Below are 19,396 nucleotides of genomic sequence, written 5' to 3'. Positions count from 1 at the left end.
AAAAAAATTGATATACAATGGACTTCATTAAATTTTAAAATCTCTGTTCATCATAAGATCCATTAAGAGAATTAGTAGACAAGCCAGAGATTGGTAATAAATATTTGCAATGTATAAATATGACAATATATAAACAATGCCTATAAGTCTATAATAAAAAGACCAACAACCCAATAAAAAAAAAAAGAAAAGACTTAAAAAGGTACTTCACAAAGAAAGATATGTAGGTAGCCAATAAGCACATGAAAAAGAATTCCTGGGCACTAGCCATCAGAGAAATTTAAAGTAAAACCTCAATGAAATACCATTACACCCTCAACAGAATGGCTGAAATTAAGGCTGATAACACCAAATATTGATGAGAATGTGGGGTGATGGGAACTCTCACAGCTGACTCGTGGAAGTGTAAAATATACAACCACTTTGAAAATCAGTCTGGCAGTTTCTCCATAAGGATACACCTGTCTGAGCCAGTTAGTCCACTTCTAGATTTTACCCAAGAGAAATAAAAACATTTACACAAAAAGATTTGTATAGGAATGTTCATAGCAGCTTTATTAATAATATTCCAACACTGGAAACAACCCAAACGCCTATCAACATAAGAATGGATAAACAGGGACACCTGAGTGGCTCAGTCGGTTAAGTGTCCAACTCCTAATTTTGGCTTAGGTCATGATTTCAGGGTTGTGAGACTCAGCCCCGTGTTGGGCTCTGCGCTGAGCATAGAGCCTGCTTAAGGATTCTCTATCTCCCTCTCCCTCTGCCTCTCCACCTGCCCCCAAACCCCTGACTGCTTGCTCTTGTGCTCTCTCCCTAAAAAACCAGAAAGAATGGATAAACAAATCATGGTATAACCATAACCAAATACTACTCATCAATAAAAAAGAAAAACTACTGATAAACACAACATAAGTGAACCTCAAAAACATGATGCTGAATGAAAAATCCAGACACAATAGAGGGCACACAATAAAATTTCATTCATATGAAATTCTAGAAAGGGGAAAAATAATCTATGATGAAAGCAATTGGAACAGTGATTGTCTCTGTGGATGGAGAGATGGGGATTGGCTAAAAAGTCAATGCGGGGCCTTCCTGAGGTGATGGAAATACTTGTTATATTGATAGGGGTGTGGATTCTATGGGTGTACCCAGTTATCAAAACTCATCAGACTGTATACTCAAGATCTGTGTATTTCAACATATGTATGTTATACCTCAATTAGAAAAGTTTTGAAAAGTAAATTGAAAAAAATATTAAGCTACACTAACAAGTTCAGTGAAGTCTGCTCTTAAAAAAAAATCAAAATAAATCTGGGACCTATTGATCCTGAAGACTTTGTGATTAAGAAAAAAGGAGAAAGAGGAAGCAAAGGTAAGCCATCATTTGCAGACAGACTATTCAGACCTCTGCTAACTGCCTTCCATGAATTTTCTCACTTAATTCCCACAGCAACCCACTTTCTAGATATAGAAGATAGCTTTATAAACAAATCTTCCTTCACCACCCCTAGCAAACACCCTGGGTATAAATTCAAACACCAGGACACTTTTTTTTCTTTTTCTCAATTTCAGACAATAAGTGGTAGATGTTTTTCTTAAATCTACTATCGCTGAGAAATGTGAGCCATAGGAAAAAAATACCTATGACCATTTTTTGGTTTCAGCAAACTCATAAAATATGTACAGTGATCTATGACCACAATTTTTAAAGCCTCTTAATTCCATGAAACTCCTATTTCTAGATGATCTGCCTCTCACATCGCAAGTTGGGGACTAGAAAGCATGATTTGCCTAACAAATGTTTTACCTCAGGCTCACTGCTAACATGAGTCTAGTACAACTTCCCCACCAGCTCAACTAGGCTCCTGCACAAACAGCAGGTAGTTTTACAAAAAAGGGTAATAGGAATCGGAAAGGGTAAGATGGTCCTTACCACATCCAGTACGGCGTGGACAAACACATCCAGGTATACCATGGTGGCCTCGGTCCAGTGGTGAACTGGCCTCACTGCCTTGTGATATTTCTGTAATAGCTGCTTGGTGAGACGATACAGAGCAGGATTCCTGGGATGAGGCGTATCTATGGCTAGGATTTCTGAAAAACAACACTTGTCATTGCGAGGACGAAAATAAGAAGAGCTTCGCATCTTGAGGAGATCTCAGACTGTTCAGGACTTGGTGGCTCCTAGCAGAATGCGGTTTTCAGCTACCCCACTCTGAAGTTCACAGCCAGCTGGTGGGCCTTTTGGCAGACTCTTATTTAAAGTAAGCTGATGACCTCACTGTCCAACAGGGACAGCTCATTGTACAGATAAATAAATCAACCCGCTCTCCAAGGATCCTAACTGCACCTACAATTCTGTTTTCACAGCAAGCATGCATCTTGGAGACAGAATCTTTTATTCCTATATCATCCCCCTCCGTTACACAGAAAAAACCCTCCTATACGCTTAGCCAAAGTGATCTCCTCCTTGGATTTTTCCATTTGTAATTCAACAGTTAAATGGGAAATCCAAGCAGAAACATGGACAAACCAGTGAACCCAAAGATCTGTGTGGATTCCTAAATAATGGGATTAATTAGATTCCAATTCATACTTTCCTTCTCAAAAAAAAAAATCTCTTTTCTCACTCAGCTGTCTTTAAAGAAAACACACTTCTCAGAAAATGAGATCTTCATTTTGGGAAAATTCTTTCTGGTTTCAGAGAACAACCATTTTTTATGGCCTGGGAATCCTGATTTGCAGAGGAGCAGTGATTGGTGTTGAGGCAGGGGAGGCAGGGGAAAAGAAGCAAGAGAAATGAGAGCCAACAATTGGAAGCGACAAATTTGTGAGGGTTTCCTCTGAATTGCAAAAAGATATTTTGCTCACAAGCTTTGCCAGCTCCTGGGGGATTCAAAGCTTCGCTAAGTCATTGGACTGAAGCAAATTGCACACCTCCTGCCACAGTGCGTGAGTGAAATCTATCTGTAGTGTCCTGTGCGTGAATTCACCTCACCTCTCAGTGGGTTTGATGGTTATTTTGATGAGCTGCTGAAGGTATGTGGGATCCAGCATGAAACTGTAAATGAGATATCTTTTCCCTGTGCGACAGTCCTGTTTATACCCATTTATTTATGAATGATGTCGTGTCACCTGCCGCCACAGGCAGCAATTTCTATGATTTATCAATGTCAGTGTGACCAAAATGCTAACGACGACACTGGAGGTGCAATTGCAGACTCATCGTGGGCAGTGGAATAATCACTTTCATTACCACCAGAACTGTGAAGCTAATGAGCATTTTAACTCCCTAACTATTCACCCAAGAAGATGTCTAAAATGGCATCCGCTTATTCAGGCATGCAGGACTAAGGTAGGTGGCTTGCATCAGGCATCATTTTTAGGGTTTTTGTGAACTGTGATTGTCAAAAAATGTGCTGTGCATCTCTACCTGAGACCATTTCTTGCTGGTGTACCCCAGGGGAGAGAAGTCAGGAGCACAAAGCAAGGCTGGTCTGGTGCTTTTCCTGTGAACTTCGCTCTGGGCAACTTCAGTTTCACCTCGCTTGGAAGCTCCCAATTTAAGTCCCAGTTGGGGAAACATTGATATGTTCATGTTTTGATACAGGAAACTATCTGAGACAGAGTTAAAACATAATTCTTCGAAATGAATGTTTTCTCTGTACCCTCTGCTCATAAAGACTCAAATTCCTTTCTGCTATCTTTTCTAGGAAACAATCCGTATGTCCCCTATGGGTAAACATATTTTCCAGAACATGTCAAAGTCTTTGGGTAAAAAGAGAAAGTTCTGGAATCTAGAACAAGGAACAACAGAGAAACAAGCAATGGTAGGAGGAAAAATAAGAAGGAAATGAAAGTATACTTAAGTAAACTATAAGGGTAAAGAGTTCTTTGTTTAAAATGGGAAGAAATAATAAATTACATTTCTACTATGAATGCGAATTTGCCTGAGGAGAAAGATCAATTACAGGAGAGAGATTAAGGATTTAAGTGACCATTAATTAACAGTAAATTATGCCCCTTGAAAGCTAATGTGACATTCACACAAGCACTAAATGACTCACAGTTCAGTGATGTTTCAACAGACACTGATGGAAGCTATCCACAGACCCAGGAAAGATTCCTCGTTAGCACTGCCTCTATGGATGCTAATAATTGGCTCCAAATAATTCACCTGTAAGATTTCTGGGAAGTAGAATGTGTCAGGGACTGAGCTATGAAGCACTTTTAGCTGAAGAGAGATTTTTTTAAAAATAAGAATACAATAGAATTATTCCTTTGTTTTCCTTGTTTTTTTTTTTAAAGATTTTATTTATTTATTCAACAGAGATAGAGACAGCCAGCGAGAGAGGGAACACAAGCAGGGGAGTGGGAGAGGAGAAGCAGGCTCACAGCAGAGGAGCCTGATGCGGGGCTCGATCCCACAACGCCGAGATCACGCCCTGAGCTGAAGGCAGATGCTTAACCGCTGTGCCACCCAGGCGCCCCCTTTGTTTTCCTTGTTTTAACGAATTCTATGGTAAAGAGTTCTGGGCACTCTGATGAAAAGAGCTGTTCTCGCTTTTAGTGAGTATGTCATCTTCAGGATTAAAAAAGAGTTACACATATATCTGAGAAGTTACAAGGAGATTGAGATTAAGGTGTGTGGTCTATTGAATTCCCAAATCTGGCTAAATACGTGCTGTGTGCCAGGCACTGGGCTAAGAGCATTTTACATGAGTTATCTCATTTGGCTTTTACAACAGCCTTATGAGACGGGTACTCTCCAGCCCTCAGAGGGGTCACTTTACTCCAGGTGAGGGACAAGAGGCTTAGTGAGGTTAATGCCACCCAAAGTCCTACAGCTTGCAAATGAAGAGGCTGGAATTTAGACATGACTGATCTGGATCCAGAGCCCAAGCTCTTGCTCATGCCACGACACCGATCTGGCCCTGAGAAGACTAGGGACAGCAGTGAGCAGCCCCTCAAAAGGAAGACGCACGTCCTGCATGGTCTTCATCACTGGGCGGAAACAGCCTATTGTTATTTTCTGTGTATGTGTGTTTTCAGGTCAAAACTATCTTATATTTGCTTTGCACCTTACAATTTCACAATGCTATCTTATTCGATCTTCACGATATACAAAATAAACATTTAACTATAGGAAAACTGAAACTCTCAGAGATTAATTGGCTTGTTCAGGGTCACATGGCTGGTGAGTAGTGCAGTAGGAACTAAACAGGTCTCCTGATCTAGGCCTCTTGCCCAGAACACTACCTTCAAGCAGCGGCCTTGAATCGGTGGTTCGTTTAGTGCTCTTGTATTTACAAATCATCTTGATATCAACCCAGCAAAAATTCCAAAGGGCAGATTTTTCGGCAACACATGTCCCCAGTATGATTTATGGTCAAGCACTGATTACTAGACACCATTAAAACACACTTTCTGTCACATTTAGAACAAAAATCAACCATAATACAAAACATTAGAAAGACACATCATTAAGAAGAATTTCTTCCTTTTCCTTACCTTTATTTTTCTATTTTATCTTACTTAGCTTAATGTTCACAATTATTTTCTGCTAAGAAACCCATTTGGCATTTAATGAAATTTCCTATTTTCATTTTTATAATTAAGATATGCTTTTATCCTTTAAGTTCAACATTCAGGATTTTCCTGCTTTAATGATAAGTGGCTATTTTTCTTCTCTGCCCAATAAAAAATAATTTCCAGCTGCTGGGCTACCAAATTCCTTCCTCATCTCCATAATTGACTCATTCCACTTCCAGTTATATTTTAAAACATGGAAACTCCTAGATATGAGCTCTAGGAGACCCCCTCAAGAAATTGGGGATTTGGGGGAACACCAGCATAAACATATATTTTTGATCTATGCATGTTATTTTAAGAATCAATTGGATCTTAACGCAAATGGCCCAATTCAGTGGAGTTAATACTTGCATCACAAAAGTTTAGTTCTAGAAATTCAGAAAAATATTTTAATTTTTAAAGTATTTTAAGGGGAATTGTACACTCAAAACATGCAAGTTTCTAGTACTTGTTTCTAGAGATCTATTAATTATCTATACAGACTTTGTATGGCTGGGTGAAACCCCTGATACCAAAATGATATCCAGGTGTCTATAGACACGCTGCATCTAAGAGACTCTTTCTCTGGGCTACTGAAAGCGTATAACGAAGCCAAGACTATTTTGGATAATAAAAATCTATTATTCAGACATAAAAGCAAATCTGAAAAAGAATGCCCCAAACTATCAGTGTAAATTGCCACAAAGAAAGCTTGATTTCTAGAGAAGCAGAGATTTATGAAACAATGATAACATTTCCAGCATATTTTCAGCTGTGCGTAAAAAGCCCCACTGTGTGACTGTTTATATATATATATGTATGTATCAGCTGATAAGTAAAAACAAACACTTATAAGGAGTTATACAGCACAAGGTAGAAAAATATTGGCTCTAGCGTCTAAGAGTTAACATTCAATGCCTAAAATGAAATCATTAGAAGGACCCACCTGAGGCAGCCACCAGGATGAAGGGCCACAGAGGAGCCATGGCACCTGCCGGTGTCCCCGGGCTTGGCCCAAAGAGAAGAAATGCAAACTTGCCTATCGGATGGACCGCCAGTCAGTTTTTCCTAAAGGGGCTCCTCTTCACGCCGTTCTTCTCTGTTGGCCAGTGTGTGCTGTCCTTGCTGGCGCTATTTTGTAAACATTAAACAGAACCAAAGGCAATGCCAGCACCACACAAATGTTTTGGAATCGATGCCATTGCCATACCCCTTAACTTCTCCATTTGGTTCTGCCCCAGGATCAGATCATGGCCAACATTTCAATTTCCCTGACAGGAGATAGCTAAGTGAATAATGTAATCTAAGAGGAGCCCCTAAGGAGAGGAAATTCCACACTAATATGATTTCCTTTACAGCCTTTACCTAAGGCAGTGCTCTTGCTGACATTCAGGACACTAATTTCATTAATAATTGAGATCTAAATAGCTGTTCTAAATCAGACTTATGCAGCTACATCTTCAGCATCTGACAGTGGTTATTGGGCTCTAGAATTACACAAAGCTAATGGAAACCTGGTATTGTCTAATGAAGACAACGGCTAACAAATACGGTGGGAAAAGTGCTTTTTGTTTTTCCTAAGCCCCTTTAATTAAAAGAAACATTGATTTTTGATAAATGGGAGTGCTTCTTCAATTGTCACTGCACACAATTCAGAAAGTAACTATGTATGAGAGGATGCTTCCAGGCTTATTGAAGATGAGAACTACTAAAGTTTAACATCATTCGATAAAACTGTTCTTTCACTTTTTGATTGAGTACCCATCCATTCTTCATTATTAAGGAGAAAGAGGCATGGTTCTATATAACCCTATCTCCCATTGGTAGACCCCTACATACTCTAGAAACAAAAACTAAATTTCAGACCATTTCCAACATCTGTCTGCTTTTTACTATAATGGGATTGTAAAGGCACAGGATTGAGATGAGTTTCACAGAACAAATTGAGGGAAAAAGTACCTACCTGATCCCTGTCCTCCTAATTATTCGGTCCCTTTACTTAGAATCTATGAACTCTCATCTTAATTTTCATCTACCAATAAAATGTAACCTGTTTGGTGTCCTACTGTTGGTGACAGGAGTTACAAATATGGAAACGGAGAAAACTAGGACAAACCCTGTGGTGTTGAGTTGGTTTTGGAGGTATGAGTATGAACTCATGGTTTTCAATACATGTTTAGCTAAAAATGGAAGTAAACACAGATGTAAATGTGTGTGTACACATGTCCTTACAAACATACATCCCTAGCTCTATCCATCAGTGGGTTTGGAGGGAGAGACAACCCAGTAACAATGAGTACACCCAACACGCAGAGCTTTGTTTCTAAATAACATAACTACCTAAAGGGAAGAAATGGAGAAATGACCAATTTCAGTGCTGGACAGGAGAAGTGTAAGAAGAGCCTAGAACATCTCGTTACATCACAAAGTAAAGAAGTGCTAAAAAGAATAATAGGAACATGACAAAAGGGCATAATCAGCTTGAAGGGTCTCCCACTGCCAAATCTGGGACAATTTGAGCATCAAAATCAATAATGACAGTGAAGAATTATAACCCTCTAAATAAAATACTAATCCACAAGTCCATGCTGATTTAAATAAATGAATGGAAAGAAGAAAAGGCTTTTCCTTAAGTTAGAATGCCAACTAATAAATGTAGAAGGAATGCTAAAATCTTCATAGTAATTATTCACTCAAAAAACATCAATGTCTGATAAAAACTAGTTGGTGAAAGTTTGATGAAAAACAGGACACTTACACAAGATACTTATTAATCACAATGATTTAAAAAAAAAACACAACAAAACTTTCCATGGAGAAATCTGGCAGACAACACCTTAATCAAACAATGAAAATTAACATTACCAATCATGGGAGTTGTGTGCCACGAGATAAGAGGAATTGAGAAGACACAGCTGCAGTTATCATCCTGCAAAAAATTCAAAACTTGAATCTATCCAGGAGGAAACACCAGATAACCCCATATTGTGGGACATTCTACAAAACAGGCATATAATCTTCAAGAGTGTCAAGGTTATGAAAGTTAAGGAAAGACTGAGAAACTGTTATCACACAAAAGCAGATTAGAGAGACATGATGACTCAGTGCAATGTGTGATTCTGGCTTGGATCCTGTTGTTACAAAGAACATCTTGGGGAGAATTCGTAAAACTCAAACTGGGGCCTGTAGATTAGATGGTAATGATGTAGCAATGCTAATTCCCTGATTTTGAGGGAATTGAGACCACATGATGTTCTTGTTTGTAAGAATCACACACTAAGTATTCACAGGTGACAGAGCATCATGCTGGCAGTTGATTCTCAAATGGTTGGGGGGTTCATTCTCCTATTCTTCCAATCTTGCTGTGTATTGGAAAATATTTCAGAAAAGAAAAGGAATGTAATCTGGTAGAGGAAATTTGATACAAATTTATAGAAAGTTTGAGAAATACCCTTTAGAGAGAATGGCCAGATAAATGGGCTTTAGCAACGGAGAAGATCACCAAAGACTGATCTGTCCATCAAGGTCCCAGCACTGACCATCGGGAGAAAGGCAAGCTACAGGCAGCTTATCCATGTACACAGCACTTTTCATGGGAAAGCAACACAGAAGCCTGCCTTTATGCAAAGGTTTAATAGAGATGACGATCAACATTATTCTTGCCACGCATTTTAGTAAGCCATGGCTCCAAGTCAAACCTTCTGGGACATGCCTCCCCTCCCTTTTCTTCTTACTTCCTCATATGCCCATCTGTTACTGGAAGGCCATTGCTAATGATGTGTAATACAGGTACATTACGACCTTCATTAGCTAATTTAACAACAGTCTGCTGATCCTGCCCATTACAGCTCTTTATTGGCTGATGAATTCTGCCAAGATGGGAAAGGTTTTTTGTGAGTGACTTGTCTTCAAAATAGTTTATATACAGATGCTTCCTGATCTTCCCTTGATCACCAGATGGCCCAGATGTTTCTTTTTATGGCCTTACTGTCCTGTCTGGATGTAGTTTGCTTACTCAGTGCCTTTAGATTTGATATCTCTTCCCTGTTCAACCTTTAATTTTTCATGATAACCGTCTCTTCTCCTTAATACAATACTTTTTACTCACATTGTTTCTTATAATCCATCACTCAAGGATCTCACCACCACCACCCCACCCTTAAACAGCTCTTTAGGAAGGATGAATGTGAGACGAACCCCATGCAGTCCTTCAAGCAGATCAGTGTATTAAAATAAAAAATTGGAATTGTCAGGAGCTAACCATTCAGGCTTCTTAAGTTTCAGCTGGGAAAAGAAAGACTTAATCTGAGATTTGAATCTTGCTGTTTCCTGAACAAGGGTTAGGCCTGGCCTACCATTAAGAGATGCCCTAGAGATTTATTTCTTTCAGTAGCCCCCCTTTCCACATTCCCATGAGCCCTTGCACTATGTTTCGCCATTATTTCCAAGTAAGATATGACACCTCTTAGCTGGACCAGTGTCTTTTAGAAGAAGGCAGGAGAGAGGGTTTATTATGCAAACATAATAAGGAAGTGTTTATTATGCAAACAGCAACTGAGTTATGTGTCCTTTAAGACTACTAAATAGTTTTTAATTACTGCTATATCAGTAAATCCCATAAATATGCAAATGCAATTAGTTCACAAAATAGACCTTAAATATCTTTATTCCTCTCCAACAAAGTTCTTTGAAGTTAATGGCGAACTCTCTTTGTTCACTCCCTTGGCAGTTGTGCTAAAATTGACAGGAATTTTGACAGATGTACATATTCGGGGGAAACCAAATTTTCTGAGCACATCTGGTCAGGCTGGAGGAGAAAAGTAGAAATGGATACTCTAGCCAAAATCAAATATTTAATGAGTAGAGTCCCATATGAAATTTCTGTTACTCCATAGCATTATCCTCTGAAATAAATATCAAAGCAACCACTGGGGCACCACTTCAAGTCCAAAACCACACTCAACATTTGATTTTCTTCTTGCTCAGAATTTCATTTTTAATAATAATGCACAGGTTTTTTCTGGTCTTTAAAAATGAGTGAGTGAGTGAATGAATGAATGAATGAATGAATGAATAGGCGAACAGAGGAATAGTATCCCCCATGACTCTGGCCCTTCATGGCTATGTGACATGGTTTTCTATGGGAAGTCATAGAACACGGGAGTAAGTTTCCAGGCTTTCAAGTCTGACACATCTCATTTTCCCTCCCAGCTCCATCACTTCCTAGATGCTTATGGCCTTGGTCAAATCGCTTACCGTTTCTAAGCTTTAGTTTTCACATCTGTATAATAGGCTCTGTTTAGTTTTCTATGGCAACATAACAAATTACCACAGACTTGGCAGCTGAAAACAAAACTCACTGATGAGCTCATGGTTCCATAGGTCAGAAACGCAGGCACAGCTTGAATGGATTCTCTGCTCAGGGTCTTAGAAAGTGAAATCATGCTGATATACTGGAGCTGGCTCTTACTGCAGCAAAAGAGCCAACTGTGTACATCCCTTCCCAACTCTGTGTTCAGTGACATCACATTAGTAGCTTGAAATCAGCCATGATGAGAAGGTATGCTGCACTTAGAAATCAGCAACCCCTATCAGTTAGGGCTCCTCCCACCAGCTGGCTCCTGAACATCTGCTAGTGTGCTTGGCCACTCCCTGAACCTCCAGGGCCTCATAGAGAGCTCCTGTGTTATAGCATTTTTTCAAGGATATTACGACTATTTGTGTGTTTTTTTTTAAATTAAGACTATTTGTTTACTTCCCTATTTCTTCCAGAATCCCGTGAATTCCCTGAGGGTAGAACACTGTGCGTTATTCATCTTTGTATCTCCAGCACAGAGCTTGGCACCTAGTTAGTACTCGTTAAATACGTGAGAAGCATGGAAGAAAGAAAGGGAGGGAAGAATTAACAAGTGGGCAGAAAAGAAGTTTGGTTTATGCAACAAAGAGGACACCAAAAAGGACAAGCTTTTTCATAACCAAATCCAATATGCTGTTCTTTCACCACCAACTCACAAAGGATGGGTGGGATCTTCAGAGCAAGACTGCTTTTATTTGGTTTGCTCCAGAACCAGCTAGCAAGCAGTGCAAAGGACAAACATGGGACACAAACACAGGTAGTTCATGCCTCTTTGGTTCTCTCAGAGGGTGCCTCAAATTCAGGGGTCTCGAGGTTACCTGGAGTGAGATGTGCCTCCCAAACTAGAGGAACGTGGAATCACAGGTTTGCTGCTTCTTTTCAAGCCTCTGACGACATCAGCTCCAGGACACAGCTTCAATTGCAATGGAAGGCAGGTAGTCTGACTTAGAGGTCCATGTTGTCCAGGCCTTCCACACAGATGATGGGCCTTGAAGTCTTGCTGTGTTGGCTCTGGGAATCTTCCCTGATCTGTGGCTCACTGCAGGACCCAGGACCTCTCCATGTAGGCCCATTTAGAACTTTTCTGTGTAGAGTCCACGGTCAACCACAGCAGCCAGGAAGATATTCTGGTTTGGGTCTAAATTTCTGGATATTTCCAACCTGCTGTGGACTTAAGATGGGGCAAGGACTTTGAGCTGTTAGAGCTTGTTTTATTTATTTATCCATTCATCTGCTCACTATGTGGGGAACTGTGGCTGACACTGGGGAATATAAGATAAGAAAGCTCAAAGAGGGGCGCTTGGGTGGCTCAGTCGTTAAGCGTCTGCCTTCAGCTCAGGGCGTGATCCCAGGGTCCTAGGATCGAATCCCACATCGGGCTCCCTGCTCCACTGGGAGCCTGCTTCTTCCTCTCCCACTCCCCCTGCTTGTGTTCCCTCTCTTGCTGGCTGTCTCTCTCTGTCAAATAAATAAATAAAATCTTTAAAATAAAATTAAAAACTTAAAAAAAAGAAAGCTCAAAGAACTTGGTGATAGATAAGAATGCAATGAGATGGGGGTGCCTGGGTGGCACAGCGGTTAAAGCGTCTGCCTTCGGCTCAGGGCGTGATCCCAGCGTTCTGGGATCGAGCCCCACAAGGCTCTTCTGCTATGAGCCTGCTTCTTCCTCTCCCACTCCCCCTGCTTGTGTTCCCTCTCTCGCTGGCTGTCTCTATCTCTGTTGAATAAATAAATAAAATCTTTAAAAAAAAAAAAAAAGAATGCAATGAGATGAATGGTAGCTAGCTGGTGAGTGAATGCGGTACAAATGGAGGCAAAAACATGAGCCAGACTTGGGGTGGGGTGAGGAGAGTTTTTTCACAAATGGTATTTGTACTGGGAAAAGACAGTCAATTAGGTAAGGGCAGGGAGAGCGGAGCTCCTAGCAGAAGGAACAGGGTATGAAAAGGCTGGATGGTACCTTCCTTTGTAAAACTGGGGGGCAGACAGAACCCAGGTTTCTACCTGAATCTGTTGTCTTCTGACTTGCAATTCTAATTGCCCAAATAAATTCCTGTTGCTTTAAAAAATAAATAAATAAAAATCAAATAAAATTAGGGAGAAGATAATTCTAGATTCATGAGATGAGTGGATTAACAAACTCATGTTGCAAAGTGTTGAGGGGGGAAATAAAACAGAAAAGGGAAATATTGTATAAGTCTGTATAAGTGCCATTACTATAAAGCTGTCTCCAAATGGCCTGTAGCAATTATTCTAAAATGCACAACAGCTGTATTTGTCCCCTTTCTGCCATTGCTGAAATTTACACTGTCACTGCTCCAGGCGGAAGGCTTGGCACTAATAATAGGCTGGCTGACTATGGCTGTAGTGTGACAGACCTCTAGTTAGAGCCCTTAAAGACTGAGAGAGGAGTGGGAGAATGAAAAGCACCATGGAAACCAAAGTGGATGTCGTCAGAGCACCACCTTGTGGCAGCCACTGCACCTGCAACCCCGGAGAACCCCAGCCAACCTCCTGCCCGTTTTACTCTACTGTGCACGTTTCCACCACCTCAGAGTCATGCCACACTTTTATTCACTAGCCTTCCTTCTTTGCCCTAAACATTCCTCTTCGGGATCCCCGACTTCACCCCATCTGATCTATTTCTACTCTGCTTGCAACTGTCAGCAAATTCCTCCCTGCTTAATTCCTTACTTTTGCTTCTCCAAACTCTTGGTCCCTAGGAGCGCCCAAGTTTCCGTGACTCAGTGTCTTTTTAAGGGGTAACTTCCCTACTTTCTTCCTAAGAGTGGAAATAAGTAAAGCCTTGGTATTCCACTTCTGAAAAGTTATAAACAGTATTACTAAAAACCATATAGAATTTTAACGTTAGAAAGTTCTGCCTCTTCTAGAATATCACATAGGCAGAACCACAACAGTCTGTAGCTTTTCAGAACCAGACCTATAAATACAGAGAACAAATGGATGGGTGCCAGAGGGGTGTGGGTGGAGGGCTGGGCAAAGAAGGTGATGGAGAGTGGGAGTTACAGACTTCCAGTTACGGGGAATGAACAGGTCACGGTATAAGGAATATAGTTAATGATGTTGTAATAGTGAGGTATTGGGACAGATGGTAGCCACACTTGCGGTGAACGTAGCACAACGTATAAATTTCTTGCATCACTATGCAGTATATGCAAAGCTAATGTAACATTGTGTGTCAACTACACTCAGATAAAAAATTAAAACCATATATTTCCTCTAAGCACTGGATTAGTGGCATTGCACAAATTTTTATATGTTGTATATTCATTACTTTTCTGTTTTAAATGTTTTCTAATTTCTCTTGTGATTTTTCTTGCCTCATAGATTATGTAGAAGTCATTTATTTTAAAATGTGGGATGCTTTTTTAGATATTGTATAGATCTTCCTCAACTTATGATGGGGCTATATTCACATAAACCCATCATAAGTTGAAAATACCATTAAGTGGTAAATGCATATAATACACGTGACCTCCCAAACATCATAGCTTTGCCTACCTGACCTTAGATGTGCTCAGAACACTTACATTAGCCTATGGTGGGAGAAAATCATCTAACACAAAGCCTGGTTTATAATAAGTGTTTAATATCTCATGCAATTTATCGAATACTATACTGAAAATGAAAACCAGAATGGTTGTATGGGTACAAAGTGATTATAAGTGGATCAGTTGTTGACCCTTGTGATGGGACTGGGAGGTGCGGCTCACGGCTGCTGCCCAGCATCGAGAGAGAGGATCACTCTGCATTGCACCAGCCCAGGAAAAGATCAAAATCCAAAGTATAGTTTTTAAGGAATGTGTATCACTTTCACAACTTCATAAGGTTGAAAACTCATAAGTTGAAACATCAAAAGTTGGGGAACATATGTATTTTTCTTGGTTTTTAGTTTAATTTTGTTATGGTCAAGGAACACATTCTACGATTTCAATGATCTTGACTGAGAGGTGTTTCATGGGTTGGCATATGATTCATTGCAAAAGCACCACGTATACCTGAAAGGAATGTGTGTTCTGCTATTGTTAGTTGTAACGTTCTGTGAATATCCATTAGATCAAGGTGGTCGATAGTGTTGTTCAGATTATATTTTCATTATTTTTTCTGTCCCTTGTTGGACCATTTCCTGTGCGGTGTTAAAATCTCCTACTACTATTGTGGAATTGTCTGTTTCTTCTTTGTATTCTTTCAATTTTTGCTTCATTTATTTTTGAAGCTCTGTTATCAGGCACATACACATTTATGACTATTATGTCTTCTTGATGAATCAATGCTTTTGCCATTATAAAATGACCCTCTTTGTTTCTGATAGTACTCTTTTGTCATGGGTCTATTTTGTCTGATACTAATAACCACTCCAGCCTCTTGTGCTGAACTGTTTACATGGTGTCTTAGTTCATCTGAACTGCTATAACAGAATACATAGACTGGGTGGCTTATAAACAACAGAAACTTATTTCTCACAGTTCTAGAGGCTGGAAGTCTACGATCAGGGTGCCGGCATCGTCAAGTTCTGGTGAGTGATCTCTTTTGGGTTGCAGACTGCTGACTTCTTGTGTCTTCACATAATGGAAAGAGGACTAGGGAGTCCTCTGGGGTCTCTTACAGGGCACTAATTCCATCATGAGGGCTCCACCTTCATGACCTAATCACCCCCAGAAGGCCTCACCTCCTAATACCATCACATTGGGAGTTAAGATTTCAATATATGAATTTGGGGGGACAGAAACATTCAGTCCATGGCACATGGTATATCTTCTCCTTCAGCCTACACGTGTCTTTATATTTACTGTGTATCTCTGGCATATAGTATATTTGCATCTTCCTTTTAATTTTGTTTTTTTAATTTCTACTTTTTAGTTGGAATATTTGATCCACTAATATTTAAAGTAGTTATTGATATGGTTGGATTTAAATCTCCCATTTTATTGTTTGTTTTCTATATTCTACTGTTTTATTCCTCCTTTTCGGCCTACTTCTGGATTTTTTGATTTTTAATATTCATGAAAGATTACCTATAGCATTTTAGCTATACTTTTTACACGATTTACTTAGTGGTTACACTAGGAATTAAACCTTCTTAACTTCTCATAGCCTACTTTTAGAGTTACTGCCATACTTTCCCATAAAATGTAGTAATCCTGCAATCATTTGGCTCCATTTACTAGCCCTGCCATCATTTATGCTCCAGTTGTCACATGCATTACATCTAAATAGACACACACCACAAGACAATGTTATAGTTTTTCCCATACACGATGTGTACCCTATTATAAAGCCAATTCAACGACTCTTTAATTTCAGACACTGAACACTTAAGTTCGAAATTTTTTCATTTTGCTCTTGTTTATATTGAATAATTATCTGTTGAGGTTTTTCTGTTTTTTCATTTATTACAAGTATGTTTTCCTTTACTCCACAAAGTATAGTTACTATAGATACTTTAATGTTCTTGTCTGATGAATTCTAACATCTTGACCTGGCCTCTGTCTCTTCCTTAATAATGGGTCATATTTTCCTGGTTCTTTATATATTTTGGATTTCTTTATATATTTTGGATTTTATCCTGCATATTATGCTTTACTGAGACTCTGAATTCTGTTATGTCTAAAGGGTAGAGAGGATGTGTGTGTGTGTGTGTGTGTGTGTGTGTGTGTGTGTGTAAAATCTTCCTCCAGTGAATGTTGATGTTTTTGTGCTCTAGAAGTGGATTAATTTGGTGAGAGTCAAACTGCAAACTGTCTCTTTTGACTGTAGGCAATAGCTCAGAGTTCATCTGATTTCTTTTGTCCCTATGTCTATGGTAGAAGGGTCAGCCTGAGACTTGGGTAGAGTCTCCACAAAAATCTAGGGATCCTTTACTCTACCTCTCTCCTTTTACCATTCCCTCCTCACTTTTGGGTGAGTGTATTTGTCCTAACCTCTAGTTTGTGGTTCGTCAGGCCAGAAGCCTGGTTGGTTTCTATCAGCACTTCAGCCACTCATGTCGTGCTGTGACTATGGCCTGTTGCCTGAGTAAAGCTGCAAAACTGGGGCACAAACCCCTTGTCAGACCTTTCTTCTGTGTTCTGACTCCAATTTTCTTTCTTTCTTTTTTTTTTTTTTTTAAGATTTATTTACATCAGAGAGAGAGAATGTGCACGAGTGAGCTGGGAGTGGGAGGAGCCGAGGGAGAGGAAGAGAGAGAGACTCTTTAGCAGACCCCCTTCTGAGTGAGGAGCCCAACACTGGGCTTGATTTCAAGACCCTGAGATCATGACCTGAGCTGAAATCACGAGTTGGACTCTCAACCAACTGAGCCACCCAGGCGCCCTTAGTGCTTTGTTTTTTTTTTTTAAGTAGGGTCCACACCCAGCATGGAGCCCAATGCAAGGCCCGAGTCCACAACCCCAAGAACAAGACCTGAGCTGAGATCAAGAGTCAGACACTTTAACTGACCGAGCCATCCAGGTGCCCCCGGGTTTTTATTTTTTATGATAGCCAACACAGAGATTCCTAACTAATGTATGTACATGGGTGGGAAAGCCAAAAGATATGTCATAGCTTCTCTAGTATGGTTAAATACTGAGAATGAATTCCTAGCCAAAAAAGAAACAAAAATGTGTTGTTTCAAGAAGCTTCCTCCCAAGAATCTTGAGAATCTGTTCTGAAAGTGTAGGCTTCTTGGTAATGTCACAGAATGACAGAAAAGGGGCTCTTTATCCCATCCAGTTGGAGCAATGCAGATTTAGTTTTTGTAAAAATCAAAACTTATTTAAGTGTCACTTCATAATGTTGAAAATCTTTTCATCATGTTCTCCCAATGAGCTTATAATCAGATCACGGGCCTACTCACCATGATCGAATCAGTGTTGGCTTTGTCATTGTCCCATCCTCTTTGTCTCGCCAATGAAACGATGAGATTCAGCATACAACAATAATTGTTGGGATAACTGCTTATCTTTTCATGAAGTGGGAATAAAAGTTAAGAATCCTCTACTGCAAATAACATGACTAATAATTTTAAGCTAAGTACTTTCCTAAATCTCTTTTACTCCTTGGTACTAGAGCACTTTGATTTGCACAGACCAACTCTCTGAAGTGCCAGCTCGGGGAACGCAGTCCTTACCTGTACTCCTTAAAGCAAATGAAACCCCCTCTATAGGGTTGCGGCTCCTCACAAAAATGGCTGAAGAGTCCAGATGGTCTATTCAGAACCCTGTTCCTTTGGTTTTAAGTTTCATGTTACTCTGAAAAGTAGAGGAGACAATAAATACTACAACAAACAACTGTTTCAGAATTTTAAAGTTCTTACCTTCAACATCCCAGGTCCAAAATTCTAAACTCGCTTCTCCCGTGGGGACAGAAAACCTTCTGCCCCTCTGGCACAGACCATCAAAGATTTCCCCTCTTTTTAACTCTACATGGTCCCCAACTCTCCAGGGATGACTCTCAGGCACCTCTAGGCCTTAACTGCCATAGCAGTTGGCAAAACTGAAAAAGCTACAGTTCTTTAAGGGCATGGGACTCAAGGCAGTGATCCCATGCACTTTCAATGGGGTGCCCTCTATTCCCCCTGGCTATGTTCTTTAGAAACAGAGTAACCAATTCTTGTTAATGAGGCATACTTATCAGACTTGGCTAGAGATTTGCATTTTAGCTATACCTCAAAGACTCTGGGATGTACTCTGGTGAGATTCTCTAGGAATTGCTTACATTCAAGATAAACTCTATAAGTAAGATGACTATACAATTTATCATCCAAACCTAGAAGTTTGAGAAAGGAGAGGCTACTAATAAACATGCTGGGAAAATAAGGGTAAACCGTAATTGTCCCAGGGAAACTGGGACCTGGGTTACTCTACCTATAACTAGTCTTTGATAAAGTGCCAAGACTCCCATTGTCTTACAGAGAGTCTTTGTCAACTCCATTCAAATGGCACCTCCTCAGAGAAATCTATATGGGCTGTTTCTTCTAGTTATTCACCCAAAATCTTATTTTTTACCTCACCCTGTAGAAAGAAAGCTAGACAGCTTAGCTTAGAATCATGATTCGGTCTTTAGTTGTGAAAAAATTTTGGGCAAAGTATTTAACCTTTCTGTAGTGGTTTCCTCATTTGTAAATGAGGTATTAATAATAATAGCACTTACTTCATAAGGTACCGTGAGGATGAGTTCATAAATGCAAAGCTCTCAGAACATCACCTAGCCTATAAATGCTCAGTAAAGCTATTACTTCCTCTAAAAATGTTCTCTTTTCTTCCAGAGATCAGTAAAAACATTTGCATTTCTGAAGGCAAGTTTGTATTTGTTACTCTTGCCTCATCTATTTTTCAGATTCTGATACTTTGAGGAGAAAGATTTTTCGCTTCAGTGGTGTCCTGGGTGAAAAATTAAGTCGCCTTAAGTTCCAATTTATGCTCCAGTACTTGTTGCATTATACAAGTTTCTATTTGTTTTTCC

General features: G+C 39.8%; 1 protein-coding gene across 1 annotated transcript in view; it reads right to left on the bottom strand.

Annotated features, from left to right (window-relative positions):
• The window catches only part of HTR3B (5-hydroxytryptamine receptor 3B), a 34,822-nt gene extending 28,259 nt beyond the window's left edge, over positions 1 to 6,563 (bottom strand). Inside the window, exons 1-2 of the mRNA XM_019809146.2 lie at positions 6,524 to 6,563; positions 1,940 to 2,100 (exon numbers count right to left, since the gene is read on the bottom strand). Coding sequence (XP_019664705.1) covers positions 1,940 to 2,100; positions 6,524 to 6,563 — 201 coding nt within the window. The remainder of the gene's footprint in view (positions 1 to 1,939; positions 2,101 to 6,523) is intronic.
• Between the last annotated feature and the right edge of the window lie 12,833 nt (positions 6,564 to 19,396).

The sequence above is a fragment of the Ailuropoda melanoleuca genome, chromosome 8, assembly GCF_002007445.2.
Source record: "Ailuropoda melanoleuca isolate Jingjing chromosome 8, ASM200744v2, whole genome shotgun sequence".
NCBI lineage: Eukaryota > Metazoa > Chordata > Mammalia > Carnivora > Ursidae > Ailuropoda > Ailuropoda melanoleuca.
This window is presented reverse-complemented; position numbering and strand designations above follow the sequence as displayed.